This window comes from Emys orbicularis, chromosome 15 (genome assembly GCF_028017835.1).
Source record: "Emys orbicularis isolate rEmyOrb1 chromosome 15, rEmyOrb1.hap1, whole genome shotgun sequence".
NCBI classification, from domain to species: Eukaryota; Metazoa; Chordata; order Testudines; family Emydidae; genus Emys; species Emys orbicularis.
In genome coordinates, this window is record NC_088697.1 from 25,972,345 (window position 1) to 25,988,105 (window position 15,761).

Below are 15,761 nucleotides of genomic sequence, written 5' to 3' on the forward strand. Positions count from 1 at the left end.
CTATGTGATTTTTTTTACAGATAATTTTCATGTAAAAAAACAGAGCAAACTCATTTGCAAAGATGGATACAGAGGCAAACCTGGTCCCCAGTGAAGTCAACAGCATATGGGAGCAGGATTTGGGAGATCATAGGTATGTCCATTGTAATTTAGCATCCAACTGTTACAGTAGGATGATTATAACATTTAACACTGTAAACTGCATGGATAATCTATTTATAGAATAGGAAAATAAATAATTAATGCTTAACACATACCAAGTAAGTGGAAAGTTTTAAAAAAACCACCACAATCAAATTCATCCAGATGTCCGATGTTTCTGGAGCCCTTATACGCTTTTATTATAGGCAGGTTTCTTGTACTATTTCCTTTCTCTTAAAAAAAACCTATTAGTTCAGTATATTATGCATGTGTATTTTATAAGAGTTCTCCTGAATTGGAAAATCCTATAGAATTTTATAGAGATGAATTTCCTTTTTATAGAATTTGTTAAGCCAATGTATAGAATTCTATAGCAGGGAGGTAAGTACTAAGTAGTAAAATTTACCTGGAAGTTTAAAAAAAAAACATGCAGGAAAATATATAATTCTTTCATTACATTTTGTAGTTGTTTGAGAGACTTTTTTTTTAAAATAAAACTAATTTTTATAGAACCCTACTCTGTCATTCTTATTAATTCTATAGGATTTTGCCATACTGTAGATCTAATTTGTTTATAGGGTCTCTTTCACCATAATTAGGCATCATGATTTCCTTCCATATGTACAAGTTCTTTGTGAGCTGGGTAGGTGAACTTTCCAAGCAAAGTCTTGAGTTGGAGAAAAGAAATGTGTATTCAACTCAAATAGACAAAATAATAGTCTCTATAAGAAGGAGTTCTGGTAACCTTTACTTCCCATTTACCCCATCACCATTTCTGTTGCGTGCTATACATATCTGAAGTGTCTTTAATTAGTGTGCAAGCTTTACTTTTGTTGATTATATGCATGTACAGTGCCTAGCACACTTGGGCTCTGATCTGGGACCTCTGGATGCTACCATAATTAAATAATAAATCATTGTCCCTTTATAAAAATCTTTGAAAATGATTTTTTGTTGTTCTCTTTTTGGTATATAGATCAACATGGTAGCTAAACACTGCTGTGGGAGGAAGGGGGCAAATTTTAATAAGGTAGAGGCAAATGGGTAACTAACATTTTCTGGCTGTTTCCACACACCTTCCAGTTTACACATCTTAAGATACGACATCACCACTGCATGCTCTACAGTTGTTGCTACATATCAACCAAACTGTTTTTTTCCCCATTCAGATATGCTATATGGCTGGATGGAAGCACTAGATTCATTTCCATGTTATGAGGTGCATCTGCTTCTTAAGACAATTGGGTTTAGCTCAGGGTTCACTTACTGCTGAGAGAAAATATAACCACCACTATATTGCCTTCTTATGGATTAAATCTTAATAATCTTGCTCCTTTTGCTTACTCACTGAAGTCAGAGGAAGTTTTACATGAATAAAGTGCACAGATCTTAACCCAAAATCAGAGGCCACTTCTGAAAAGTGTTGGGTTGGGTGGCTGCCCCCCAAACCGTACAACATGTGAGTGGTAGAATTGGAAATTGACCCAAGAAGTTCTTTCTGTCTGTTGTTCTAACTAACAGATACTGACCCTCATATGCAACATCAACAAAGAACCTGATTCCTATCCCTTGCTTCAAACTTTAGACCACATTCCTTCATATATAGGGCTTAATCCAAAGTCAGTGGCAGTCTTTCTATCCACTTTGGATCAAGCCCTAAAATTATAAGGGCAAATTCTGTCCTTTTGGGGTGTCCCACAGTCAATTAAAAAGGGGATTGGCACTATGAAAAACAGACAAATTGAACCAATATTTCTATGCTCAATAATTTGGGGTTGTTTGATTTTTAATGTGTGGGGAAATCATTACATTTTACCCTATTGTTTTACTATAACATCATTATTTGTTTAGAATTTCTAGAATATTAAAATAGTCATAGTTTTTAATATAAGGATATCTGCCAAGATCACAGACTGTTTTTAATGTTAGAGGACATTATCTTACATCACTTCCCCATTTGAATACCTCATCTTCGGCAATATACAAAATGTCATTTCCAAACATAATTTCCAGTAGAAAAGCATTATCTGAAGATGCATTTGCTTGACGTCAGATACATTCTACCTTTCCCCCAGGCTTGTCATCCACTTCTGGAGTGCTTAAAATAAAGTGCCCAGACATAGAGTAAGCTGAAACAGTCAAGAAGCAATATAATACAAAAATGTTACGAGTAAAGTGTGTTACTCAGATCTTTCTAAAATACATTTCTCCCTTTATTCTGAAGGCCATGGTACTGACAACTCAGACTAATGCAAGTAATGGAACCAATCTCTCCCTTTGATCATCAAAAAGGTTATCTTTTTGGTAAACTAGGTCCAACTAGTTTTACAGTCTGGTTGAATCAGAAATGAAAGAAAAAAAGTTAATGATTTTGCCCATAAATGATTTGCCATATACGTTTAAATCTAAGACCGTATCAGTTTGAGTTCTACACTCAATGAGTACACACGTTGTACAAAATGGTATATAATAGGTGGTATTTTAATGTATGTATTATATACAATGCAAGAAATGTAAAGCCATGTTAAGGGGGACCATAGGGACAGAAATCAAAATTGAAGAAGAGAAACTAGAGAAGGTAAACAGTTTTATGTACCTTGGAAGTACCATCAGCCAAGATGGTACTAGTTCCGAGCAAATAAGAAGAATCGGGAAGGCAAACGCTGCATTTGGAAGTCTCAAAAACATCTGGCAACTCAAGACAAAACTGAACGTGTACGAAGCAACTGTTACCGCCATCACAACATATAGCAGTGAGACAAAGCAACTTACCAAGAAAGAGTCGCAAAAGCTGGATGCTCTTCATCACAAGTGTCTGAGAAGAATATTGGGAATAACAGAGAGAGATAGGAAGACGAATGAAGAAGTCAGAAAAATTACTGGACAAGGCACCCTCTCACAAATAATCCACAAAAGAAAACATCAGTGGCTGGGACATGTGCTGAGAATGGAAAAAGAATGCTTACCAAATACCGCCCTTGGATGGAAGTCAGAAAACACAACAAGAAAGAGAGGAAGATCACGAATAACATGGAAACGAACAGTTCTGAACGACATCAAGCACCTCCACATGAAATGGGAAGATTTGGAGAGAAGGACAGTTGACAGGGAAGGATGGCAAATGCGGGTAGCCGAATGTGCAGCGAAGCACGGGATGGACTAAGGTCTAAGGTAATTATATAATCATGAAAATGATATAAGAGATGGTACATTTAAACTGTAGAGCAGAAAAACTGAGCTTGTACACTGAGTCTGGTTGCCTAGCTGCCTGTTTGACTAGAGGTTGTTATTATTTGTATTCTTGTTGCACCTGCTAGCCTTAGCCATGGACCAGGATCCCGCTGTGCTAGGTGCTGTACAAACAAAGAACCAAAAGACTCTCCCTGCTCCAAAGAGCTTACAGTTAAAGACAAGAAGCAACAGATGGATACAGACAGACCAACAACAGAATACAAGGAAACAATGAGACTAAATTAGGGTTCAAACCTACAAACACATGCTAGGTTGTCCCCCGCTTCCTGCCATAAATAGTTCCATTCATTTCAATGGGACTACTCACAGTACAATAGTGTTTGCTGGAAACCTTGGGGATATTTAATGTGGTGGCATGTTGGAAATACTCCAAAGGGGAGCTGCTTTATCTTCCGCCCCTACAAACATGCATGTTTTCTATATCAGTGGTTCTCAACCAGGGGTACACATACCCCTACGGGTACTCAGAGGTCTTCCAGGGGGTACATCAACTCATCTAGGTATTGGCCTAGTTTTACAACAGGCTACATAAAAAGCACTAGCAGAGTCAGTACAAACTAAAATTTCATACAATGACTTGTTAATACTGCTCTATATACTATACACTGAAATGTAAGTACAATATTTATATTCCAATTGATTTATTTGATAATTATGTGGTAAAAATGAGAAAATAAGCAAATGTTCAGTAGTAGCGTGCTGTGACGCTTTTGTATTTTGATGTCTAATTTTGTAAGCAAGTAGTTTTTAAGTGAGATGAAACTCAGGGGTACGCAAGACAAATCAGACTCCTGAAAGGGGTACAGTTGTCTAGAAAGGTTGAGAGCCACTGTTCTATATTATTTAAAGGCAGTGTTGTCCAATGGTTATAGCTTAGAACTAGGAGTTAGAAAAACCTGTGGTCTATTCCCAGCTCTTCCACTGACTTGCTAGGTAACTCAGGCAAATCATTTCAACCTTCGGTAGCTTAGTTTTCTCCTCCATAAAATGAAGGATGATAATATTCCACTCTTATTGGTAAAGCAGTTTCAGATCTTTAGATAAAAAGTTATATGTCAACTCAGAGTATTCATTTTTAAAAACTTTGTGTATGTATTTGATTCAGGAATAGGTGAAATTCTCTGGCTTGGGTTATTCAGGAAGTCACGGTAGGTGATCTTGACATTTCTGAATGATGTGGTTTTAATTTTTTTAAAGGTTTCATAATGACAGATTTTAAGCAGTAAAAAGAAAAGTCAGAAAACAAATTGAAGGAGAATTAGAATGTTTTCCTCATTTAAAACCTGATGCATCCCCAATGATTTTTAGCTGATTTACACTGGGGTAAGTGAGATCAGAAGCACGGTCTTTGTATTCAAAGCATTCGCTAAGCAAAATTGCCACAGGAGGTTTTCAGGAGGGCCCTGGAGCTGCAGAAGGTATATGACAAAGCAGAGAAAAAGCACAAAAGAACATTGGAATCCTATATAAGAAACAAAAGTGGAATGAAAAAGAAAGGGAGAAGGTTTATCCAGCCATGAAGGCTAAAAGCCAGGCTGTAAAAGGTGCATGCATTGTCAAAGTAGAGAAATGAGGGAAGGCCTGATTAATAAACCAAAAAAGAAAAAGGGATAAAAATGTTGAGTGGTACAGATGACTGTTCCCCTACTGGAATAAAAGAAAATGAATAAAAGTTAAGGTGCTAAGACAACAGCAAAGCAATGACCACAGCAGCGAGCATAGATTCATATAAGAGTAAGGGATTAACCAGGAGCCCAAAGTACAGATGGTGTTAGATGAAATAATGACCTAGGTCTCAAGGGTGTGAGTAATGCCCATGTGCAGGCCATGCTATAGAAGAAGAATTAGTATGTAACCAAATGAAGAAGGAAACTAATTGAAAAACATCTAAGCTGCCCAATTTCAGACTCTTTCAAAAATCAAATGATCCTGCGGGGTACTGGAATGGGGGATGTGGCCAAGGGACCCAGCTGAAAAACCAAACATTGGAGACCGGATTTTAGATAATTGCCAAAGTTTGCATTTTCTTGGGAAGATCTGAGCTTAACTGCCCCCCCATCATTAACATTTTCATTTAAAAACAAAACTAGACCACATAAACCTTCAGCTTTACAGGAAGCATCCAGGATACCCAACCAAAGCCGGAGTATGGGGCAAAATTTCAGTGTAGACGCAAAGGTCTGAATATGGACACAGGGCTGGATGAATGCACAGGCCATATAAACCCATGCCTAAGACTTCAGCTCCTGAAGGTGCATGATGGAATCAGAAACTCTGCCTTCATTTAAAAAAAAAATCTAGCCCTCACAGGTGCAGAAAACCCCAAAACATGTTGATGCATGCCTGAATCTGCAGATAGCCTGAAACAATAGCTCCAAGAAGGGTGAACTGCCACATTCATAGCAGAGGTGCTGCATGGTATGTGTGGCACTGGGAGGGACAATACGAGTTGTACATAGGACCTCAGACTGCCTTAATTTGGCCCAGCATGGGCATGAAAAACTCACTGTAGCCCCCAAATATAGTCCTAAAAATAATTGGGCTGGTGTCTCACCCCATCTCCATTGACTTGAAGTAGAGTGACTTGATTGGAACAACACTGATGAACCCCAGCTGAGAACCTGACCCACTCTATAGCTTAGTGTCATTAGTATTTGGACTGTCTTAGTGCCTAAGAACCCACCAGGGAGCAGGGCCCCATCAACTCTTGGAAGCTAAACCCCATCCATGTTTATTTCAGATGCAGCTCTGGGACCCAATCCTACTTCCCTTGTGTACCTCAAGCTCCCATTGAAGCCGATAGGGATTTGGGGTGTGAAAGGAACACAGGATGAGGCTTCTTAGGAGGGTAGGACTGAGGGTGTTAATATCTGGAAAAGGCTTCAAAGCCAGTGGAAGTTTGAACATAAAATTAAAGGGTACAAATTAAACAAGCTTCAAATTCGTAACTGCTCTCATGAAAAGCAAAGTGTTCCTCACTGCTATTGCCTGTGTCTTCTGAGACTGAAATAAACAACCTATTCTGATAGGAGCACAACATGCAGAGGAACGTCCACTATTTAAACCATGATTTGTGTAAAAAGTCTCTGCTTGTTACCTATGTCGCTACCTAAACTGTACTAGGGCTGGTGCCCTTTAGACGTCTTCTGCATTAGGTTTGTGTCTGGGTCTTTGTAATATTGAGTTAAGGTGCATCTTGGAAAGTGAGGTTTTGCTATTCATTTTACCCTTCATTTTTGAGTGTATTAATTACTTTAACGGCAAAAAGGGACTTGTATCTGATGCTACCTTCCCTCTTCCTGCACAATAGATAAGTGTCTACGTGTGGAATTATATAGAAACCAGCCAAATATATCCCTGATGTAATCCTGCTAAAATCAACCCAGTAAAATCAATGTACTTATACCAGCGATGAACCTGGCCCAATATTATAAATCACAATTAAATTTCTAATCTCTGGAAAGATTAGACAATGCAGCTGCCTTGTGGTGCACAGAACCACTTGCATTTCCAAATATGAATTACAGGTCTTCTCATTGCAAGACCTACACCAATCACTGCCAGAGGGAATGTGTTTGCTGCTATTCAATCTGTGCAAGAAATGGCTGCAGATTCCAATTGGCTCCATGTATAAACATATATAATTATAAGAAAAGTCTATGGGTTTAAACCTTTTAGTGCTGCAGAAATTGCTTCATTCTAGTGGCAGAAAAAGGCCAAACTCAGCTCTGCAGTAATCTGAAAGGTGCCTCAAGACTTGTGATAATCGTATTTTGAAGAAATCCAGACATTGAAAGTGGCAGGCTGAGCTGATCTGTTCATTTGGAAAGGGATTTTTAGCCTTCTCCGATGTGGAAGAGTGGAGCAGGGTAGCTCCAAGAGAAAATATCGATCACCCCATATAATTTGAGTCCTCAGAAGTGCTGAGCCCTCTCACAACTCCAACAGGCTTTCAGCGCCTCTAAAAATCAAACCCAGACGAGGCATATAATAAGACAACTCTGCTTTTATCGGCTTGATCCGGCAGTATATTTTTTGCCTAAAGAAAAGATCGGGTCCCTATAGCAATCTTTGATCTGCTTTTCTGGCAAGCTTGCATATCTTTCCCTCACTCCGATTTCATTCAAGTCCTTCGCAGACTGTGAGCACATAACAGGAAGGGTTATAAACCCCAGGCCCTATTAGATGCCATTGCGGGTTTATTTGTCAGTTCGCATCTGAGGTCTCTTCAAGAAGATGTTTTTCAAAACTGCAGAGAAAATCTGTCTCCTTTGGAAGCATGGTAGAAGGGCTGTTTCTCTGTCATATGCCATCATCTTCCCTCTCTTGTATAGCTGAACCCCAGTGAAATATAGGTACCAATCAGTAACGCAAAGCTTCAGTTTTCCCGAGGCGTTGCGTAGTACGTTGCAAAACATCACATGAAATGCGATGGGGGAAACCTCACCCTCAGGCGGGCTTGGGCACAGTGGGTGGCAGGAGACATTTCTTTATAGACCCAAACTCCCTGTTAGTGTGTAAGAAAACTGCTGTGCATACCCAGCGCTCCTTGGATAAACAGCGAGACCAGGCAGTGTGAAGACCTTAGTTCCTCTGGCTCTAGGACAAGCTAAGACATTAGGGAAAGAGGGACCAGACTGAAGTTAGTATAATGTGTGTCGATTCACACCTTCAGATGCCGTCTGACTCTTAGCGGTGGATGTTTAACTTGCAATCAAGCTGACTCCTGTATACGTAAGGTCAGAAAACCTGCAGGACACTATAATTATTTTGTGGCTTAGAATTTGTTAGTTAGAGGAAGGTTCCACCTTGCAGAGCTTAGAAAGGAAAAGGAAAAGAGCTGGGTCGAGAGGAGGAAAGGCCCCAGGGAGAAGAGAGATGGGAAAAAGCTTTGTTTTCACCCAGCGGTGGCAGTCAGATTCTAGGGAACAACCTCTAGAGTGGAGAGGGGAGTCCAGACCAGTGGACTACAGGGTAAAACAAATCGGAAGCCTATGCACCGCATCTTGGACAGCAAGAAGCAGAGACCCCTTTTAGAGCCCGTCTTTCCCTCCGGACAGTAATGCTGGGTTCAAATGGAGAACACTTTTAGCTCCCCCAAAATCTCAATTTGTAGCGGGAAGGGTCTAATGCCCCCTTTTTGACGCCAAGAAAACAAGGTAAATGCTGAATTTAAGAAAGCAACTGCCTTATACACTCTTGAAAAATGCTACTTGTTGGTCTTCGCCTTCCCTTAACTTAATTTTCCATCAAGGGCACCTTTACATAGCCGTTGAATTATTGCAATTTAGTCCGCTCCTTGGCTGCGCTGGGTATGGTAATAAGAGTTTTTATGGTAATAAGAGTTTGCAATCTTCCAGAGGCTAAATTAAGAAATTGCGGCATCCCCCCCCCCGAGTCTAACCCCATTTTTCTTTTAAATAAGGGGGGAGGGAATGTTCCATGCCCTGAATGGAACCAGCTATCTGACATTACTATTAAGCTGTTGGTTTAGTCCTGGGGCTGCAGCCCAGGCTGGCAGAAGTAACATTTCTTTAATCTTTGAATCTTCTTTAAAAAGGAATATCGCTGGTGGCTAAAGCAGGCGCGACAGCACTCCCCAAGAAGTAATTTCATTTGATGAAATGGCTAGTCAAGCAGCTTACGTCTCCCTGGCTGCGCTGCCTCCATTAACAAGTTGGGCATTAGACCCGTTTCATCACTATTAATTCATTTGCTTTCCCATTTGCTCCTAAGAGAAAGTTGTTAGCTTGTTGTGTTTTTAAAGCCCCATCCAAAATCCTGAGTTGATGCAGAAATTGGCCTTTCGTGGGAGGATCCCAGAGCAGATTCTTTCTGGGGAAGAGAAGAATCCTACTCATAAGGGCTAAGAGAAACCTACCAGAGCCAATTTCTGGTGACCGGAATAGAAAAAGTGTATGATAAAGTAATCCGTACCTCTATGTAATCAGAGATAGGGATATCCCAAGAGCTAAAAATATCACCACAAACTAGGCAAACACACACATACCCAGACAGTTTATTATTTATTTATGCTTTTAAATACAAGAGCCCTTGCTTGGACACCTTTTTATTATGTCTATACGGGTCTATAAATGTGTGTATGTATATACACACATTGTGTATATAATATAAAGATGTTTGCGTATGTTATCTGCATATACTTTTATAATTGTGTGTCTATGTTATATGAACATACACTATGTGCGTGGTTGGGTTCTCTGCCATATCTAGTTAGACTGTGTGTGTGTGTGTGTGTGTGTGTGTGTGTGTGTGTGTGTGTGTGTGTGTAAACATACACACAAAATAAGTGTGGGTATCTATCTATCTATCTATCTATCTATCTATCTATCTATCTAAATAGAATGTATATATTTGTATATAGTTTTGTCTGATAAATGAGTGCAAGATTTGGCCCAAAATAAACCAAAGCAATGCAGAAGGCATAACGTCATTTAAAACTGTCTATTTAAAAACTAACATCAACATTCTGGCTAGCTGTCTGAAAGATACAATTAGAATCAAACGGATGGTGTTCCTGCATGCGGCCTCTCTACACGTGCATGTAAAAGTAGCATTTGAAAACTCCTGTGCTCCCAGTTCCAGGTTCATTAAAATATCATGATTGCCATTTCTATTCTTTTAAAGGTTTCTCCATCTATTTGCCGTTTACTAGCTCATACATATGGAAGACATGGCTCACACTTCCTGGAGAACTCTACTTTTAGGACTAATTGATTCTGGTAATTAATTTGTTCTACCTGCTGGATTAGATGGAAATGCAGTCCATGTACCCAAGGATTAGCACTTGCCTTCCTAACATCTTTTTCCTAATTATCTAATAGCATGGGTTGGGAGAATTCTGGCTCTATTAAAACACTTTTACTATTAACACTAGTGATTGGAATTGTGATGACAACTCGATTTCAACAAATTAGAGCTGAAAATCAGGAGATGAAGGAGAAGTGCCTTCTTCTAATTTCCCCGAGTTTAACATCAATAATTAGAGCAATTTTCCGAGATGCGAGCCCAAATTATCTCGGCTATGATGTGATGTATCACCCTAATTTTAGCAAATTGACTCCGGAGAAATGAATGCTACAGATTAGGAAAAAAAAAAAAAGACAAACAGAAGGGGGGAAAATTGGAACAAACCCCGCAGTAGGATAATAGCTAGGAATGGCGGGGATGTGGCTGTATATAGGATCACGGCCAACGCTGGAAAAGTAAAATATAAATAGAACTGGTTGGAAAAGGGCAGCAAATATGATGGACAATGCCACCAAAAATTCTTTTGTCCCTTTTGAGTCAAATTTTGAAATGTGGAAACATTTCAGCCAGCTCTAAAAGTCATTCACGCAGAATAAAGACTTGTTGCTTTGACGTAAACGAAAGTAATCTACACCTGGAAATATCAGAGGGGTAGCCACAGGACCCTCTGTTACACCTGGAAATATTCGTTCTACTCAGATTCTTGCGGCTAGCTCCTCCGTGGCTGTACATTAATGTCGCTCCACTGCCCCCAAGCAACCCCTTAAAGTTAACTCTGGCTTACACCAGAGCTGGGGATCTGGCCCTTTTCTTTCCGTTTGGAACAACCTGAGTGTTGGCTCGTATTGAGGCGAGGGTCAGAGGTCCCAATCTGGGCTCATGGCGGTATGTGCTAGGCGCTGTATGCACAAGCATATCCCTCCTTTTGCATATGCACCCGCATACGGATGCACAGCCAGGGAAACGTGCCTGCCTATATTTAATAAGCCAGTGCTGCCGGGCTGCGGACATTTGTCTGACCCTGCAGCACCTACAATTTTGAAGGGGACCCACTCTCTCTATTGTTGGGATCCTGGGGCTCTGTATGCTTCAGGATCTCCATCAGCTCGGAGCACGTTTTCCATACCCCCTTCTTGCGTAACTAAGTATCCCAATGGTTTCGCACCAGCCTTGTTACGGCCCTTTAATGGACCGATTCAGTACCTTGGCCAGCGCCCCCTTCCTTTCAACCTCTCCATTAATTTGGGTGACATTGGGAAATGAAAAACCCTTTTCCCTCCGCCCTGCTGGTGCGCGATTGGCTCGCGGCATAGCCCCCTCTCTTCACAAATCTCCTCCAAGCCGCCCGAAGCCACCTTGATCTTCTCTTCTGGCTCCTGCGTTCTGCGGGTTTTCAGCCAACGGGGCTGAAATCGGAGGCCATCCCTCCTCGCGCGCCCCGTCTTCCAGCGCGGTCCCCACCACCTGGGGAAATGAACCTCCACTTTACCTCCCCAGTTCATCCCGTCTCCGCGCCAAGGCCGACCTCCTTCTTCATCGAAGACATTTTGCTCCACAAGCCCAAGTCCTTGAGAGAGGTCCCTCCAGAGCACTTCTCCAGCCCCTTAGCCTCCAGGGTTCCCCTCCTGGACTATGGATACCCTCTGATGCCCACACCCACCCTCCTGGCACCCCATCCGCACCATGCGCTCCACAAGCCTGAGCATCACCATCCGTACTTCTTAACCACCTCGGGTAAGTTGAGTGTCCCATTCTCCTTGTGTTTGTTTCGGCTTTAGAAGAAGGGGAGTGTTTTGACAGGCGAACCCAGTCTTAGCGCCCAGCACTGCAGACCTGGGGGATTTCATCTCCTAGCAAGGGACACGCTTCATCATTCAAGGAATGGCACCTGTTATACATCAAGGCAGATTTTACACGCCTGCCGATGCTACAGTTTGGGGGAATCATTATAATAATCAGACTCTACTGGTTTAGTTTATTCCCTGCCCTGCATCAAGAGCATCAGCGGATTTAGCCATTGCCTATAGATGTAGGAATATATTGAATATCAGAGCAAAAATAATTTGCACGTTGCAGTTCTTCTCCTGCTGTCAGAGACTGGGGTCTAACCTCCCTCTCTCTGAGCAGAAATCATAGTTTACTTACTCACTTTTTCCAGAGAATCTTTTCTTAGGGTTCAAATGTTCTGTGCTTTAAAAAATAAGACAGCAGAAATCCGATCGAAGCTGCATTCACAGATCTGAGTATCCATCACTGACCTACTTTTACAGCATGCATCTTCAAAAGAGCGGAAACTGTTAGTTTCGTTCATATGAAAAAACAACCCTCAACAACCTCGATTTCCAAGTTATTTCAAATGATTTTGCACCTTTTTATTTACAATAAATTCATCTGATCACTTACTATTTAGTACCAAAAAGTTCAGAGGAATTTATCTGCGTAGTTTTCTAGGGTAAAATTCCTTATTTCTTAGGCTGTGTGCGCTAAAAGATTGTCTGGCCTTTTAAAAAAGTTAAATTATGTTACGACCTGGCCTTTCCCATATCCAATCAATCAGTTAGTCACTTCTTTCTGATCTTCGCAGCACAGGTGGTAAATATTTTCTGTGCCTCCCCAGTAGCTGGTAGTAAATTTCGATTTTCAAAAATGTGCCCGATTAAAATATGCACAGAACAAGAAGATCAATCCAGTATAGAATTGCAGAGAAGAGGGAGAACAAACTGCACCAATTGTCTAATAAAATAAAAATAAAAATCCTTACCTTTGGCTTTAAAAAAAGTGGACCCTTCAAAGTATCTAACAGAGAGCGGCTGATGAATAAATCACAAAGAAATCGAATGCTCAAATGGAAAGCGAGGGGTGGATTTATTATTAACTACCATCAATAGAAATAATTTGAACGGAAACGCATGTAGAAAAAAATGTGTAGTATTCGGAATAGAGATATAGAGAAAATGTGCTAATCCTTCCCCTCTCTAAAATCAGCACGCTACTTTGCTTTTAAACTGAGTTTGAGTATGTTGCTTTTCCACTGTTATATATGGGGTTGGAGGGTGAGGAGGGGAGAGAGGACAACCGACCTTCATTATATTTTTGCAAAGCGATGGGTTTCATAGATCTAGACCCCAATTGATCATCCCGAGCAGGTTTCCTAAAATAAGCAAAAAACAAATAAGTTCACAGGTTAAAGTGATAGACACACCTAATACACACGTGCAATATGATTACATACACAAATTTATCTGTGTTTGTAAGTGTGTAATATACAATTACAGACCCAAAATGAGTGTGCCCATGTTTGTGTCATTGAGTGTATATATTTAAAATTATTCTGTGTTTGTGTGTGTGTGTGTATACACACAATTACATACCTTTGTGTAATTCTATATTACACACTTTCACGTTTTTTGTGTGCATTTATGTTTGTATAATTATAGTACGTATATACACAGGTGTGTTTATATATAATATTATTTAAATTATCATTGTCTTTATTCTAGACCCCTGAATTGCAACCAGACCAAAATTTCACCTGTAGCAAAATTTGTAAATACCCACCGTGTTCATGACAGCTACTTTAAAAACCAGTCTTTCACTGGTGTGTGTGGGTGTGTGGGTGTAAGTGTAAAAAGAATACAAAAAAGGGGGGGCTGAGCTATGTCTGTGGAATGAGTTAATGCCAAGTTGTTGCCCAGGAGAACAACTGTACCAAATTCTAAACAGCCTCCTGGCTTATTCTTTGTGTGCGGGAGGGAAATGCCAGCCTGGGACAGACTATGCCCCTCACCCCAAGAAGAAACCAGTTGGAGCCGAATGTAGGGTGGATGCTGGAGTCGCCCGGCCCCTGGGAAGACGAGCCACGGTGACTTACCTAGGTGCGGGGTCTGCCACCACAGGGACACCTCCCGGGACACACACACAAGGCTGAGCGGTGCCCTCCAGACAGGTGGGTGGGTGGCGGAAGGGCAGGGGCGGGGAGCTCTTTTCCCTCCAGGTGGGGCTGGGGAAGGGGGAGAGGACCCCGGATCTCCAGCCTCGGCCCCGGCCCCGTCCCACGGCCTCTCTCCCCTGTGCCCCGCGCTGCAGGCATGCCCGTGCCCGCCCTCTTCCAGCACCACCCGCACGCCGAGCTGCCCGGCAAGCACTGCCGCCGCCGCAAAGCCCGCACCGTCTTCTCCGACTCGCAGCTCTCCGGGCTGGAGAAGAGGTTCGAGATGCAACGCTACCTGTCCACCCCGGAGCGCGTGGAGCTGGCCGCCGCCCTCAGCCTCTCCGAGACGCAGGTACCCAGCCTGGGGGGGGGGCGGGGGGAGGGAGAGGGAGGGAGGTTCCCCTGTCCGCTGGGCAGCACCCGGGGGATGGAGAACCCCACCCGGGAAGGGACCCTGGGGCTTGCCCCCGGCTCTGCTCCCCGCCCCCAGGCTTCTCCTCGACCTCCCCGTGCTCTGCGGTGGCCCAAAGAGCTGGGGTAATGCCCGAGGGGAAGCAGGAAGCAGCTGCCACCCCCGTGGTGCCCTCCAGCTGTGTTCCGAGGGGACCTCCTGGGATGAGGGACCTCCGTCTGGGGCCGGGTAGCATGGTGATGACATGCCAGGCACGGGGTGGAGTTACCACTTGTGAAGCTGCGTTACATGCTACTGACATGTGTGCTCATGCAATGCACTGGGGTGACGGTGCCCCCTGGGGAGCTGGGGCACATGCTAATGACATGTGTGCTCATGCAATGCACTGGGGTGACGGTGTCCCCCTGGGGAGCTGGGGCACATGCTAATGACATGTGTGCTCATGCAATGCACTGGGGTGACGGTGTCCCCCTGGGGAACTGGGGCACATGCTAATGACATGTGTGCTCATGCAATGCACTGGGGTGACGGTGCCCCCTGGGGAGCTGGGGCACATGCGAATGCGTTCCTCCCCTTTCTCTCACAGGTAAAAACGTGGTTCCAGAACAGAAGAATGAAGCACAAAAAGCAACTGAGGAAAACCCAAGACGACCCGAAGAACCCCAGCGGGGAGGAGTGCCTGGAGCAGAGCTCGAGCGAGCCTGAACTGACCGACAAAGCCAGCTCGGACCCCCGCAAGGCCAGCCAGCAGCCCGCCTTCCTGCTGGAGGAGAACGAAGATGAGGTGGACATCATTGAGGATGGGGATATTTGCGCCACCCCGCATCTAATATAGACATGCTCCTTCCCCTCCCCACAAGGCGAAGGGCCCGGGTGACTGGAAGCCCCTGATCTGGTTTTGCCGACGGAGTGCTAAGAGCCATGACTCCTCTGCCCAATAACCAAGGCAGATGTGATCTCGGTCTGACCCGTCGCTTAAAAAGTTTGTCCCAGGCCCCAGCAATCCGTAGTAGACCCGGCTAGTGCTGGAGCCAGGGAATATTTAAAGGCCACGGTTGAAAGGATCTATTTGTACAGTCTGGGAAAGAAACATATTGGATTCGATGTAAACATAATTCTAGGGCGAGCAGTCCCGTTTATATCATTGGTTGCGAGTAGAATCTGTCCGGCTTGGTTATTTCTAATTCAGGCTTGTTAACTGCTATCGACTTTTGCGTCCCCTTTGAGCTAGCACAACTAAGCATGGGAGTTTGA

The 15,761-nt window shown here is 42.9% G+C and overlaps 1 protein-coding gene across 1 annotated transcript; it reads left to right on the top strand.

The window, feature by feature from the left end:
* The first annotated feature begins 11,636 nt into the window (after positions 1-11,636).
* On the top strand, positions 11,637-15,342 carry BSX (brain specific homeobox). The gene is made up of 3 exons (XM_065416903.1): positions 11,637-11,898; positions 14,251-14,447; positions 15,094-15,342. Exons 1-3 carry the CDS (start codon positions 11,637-11,639, stop codon positions 15,340-15,342), a joined length of 708 nt encoding a protein of 235 aa, XP_065272975.1.
* The last annotated feature ends 419 nt before the right edge of the window (positions 15,343-15,761 follow it).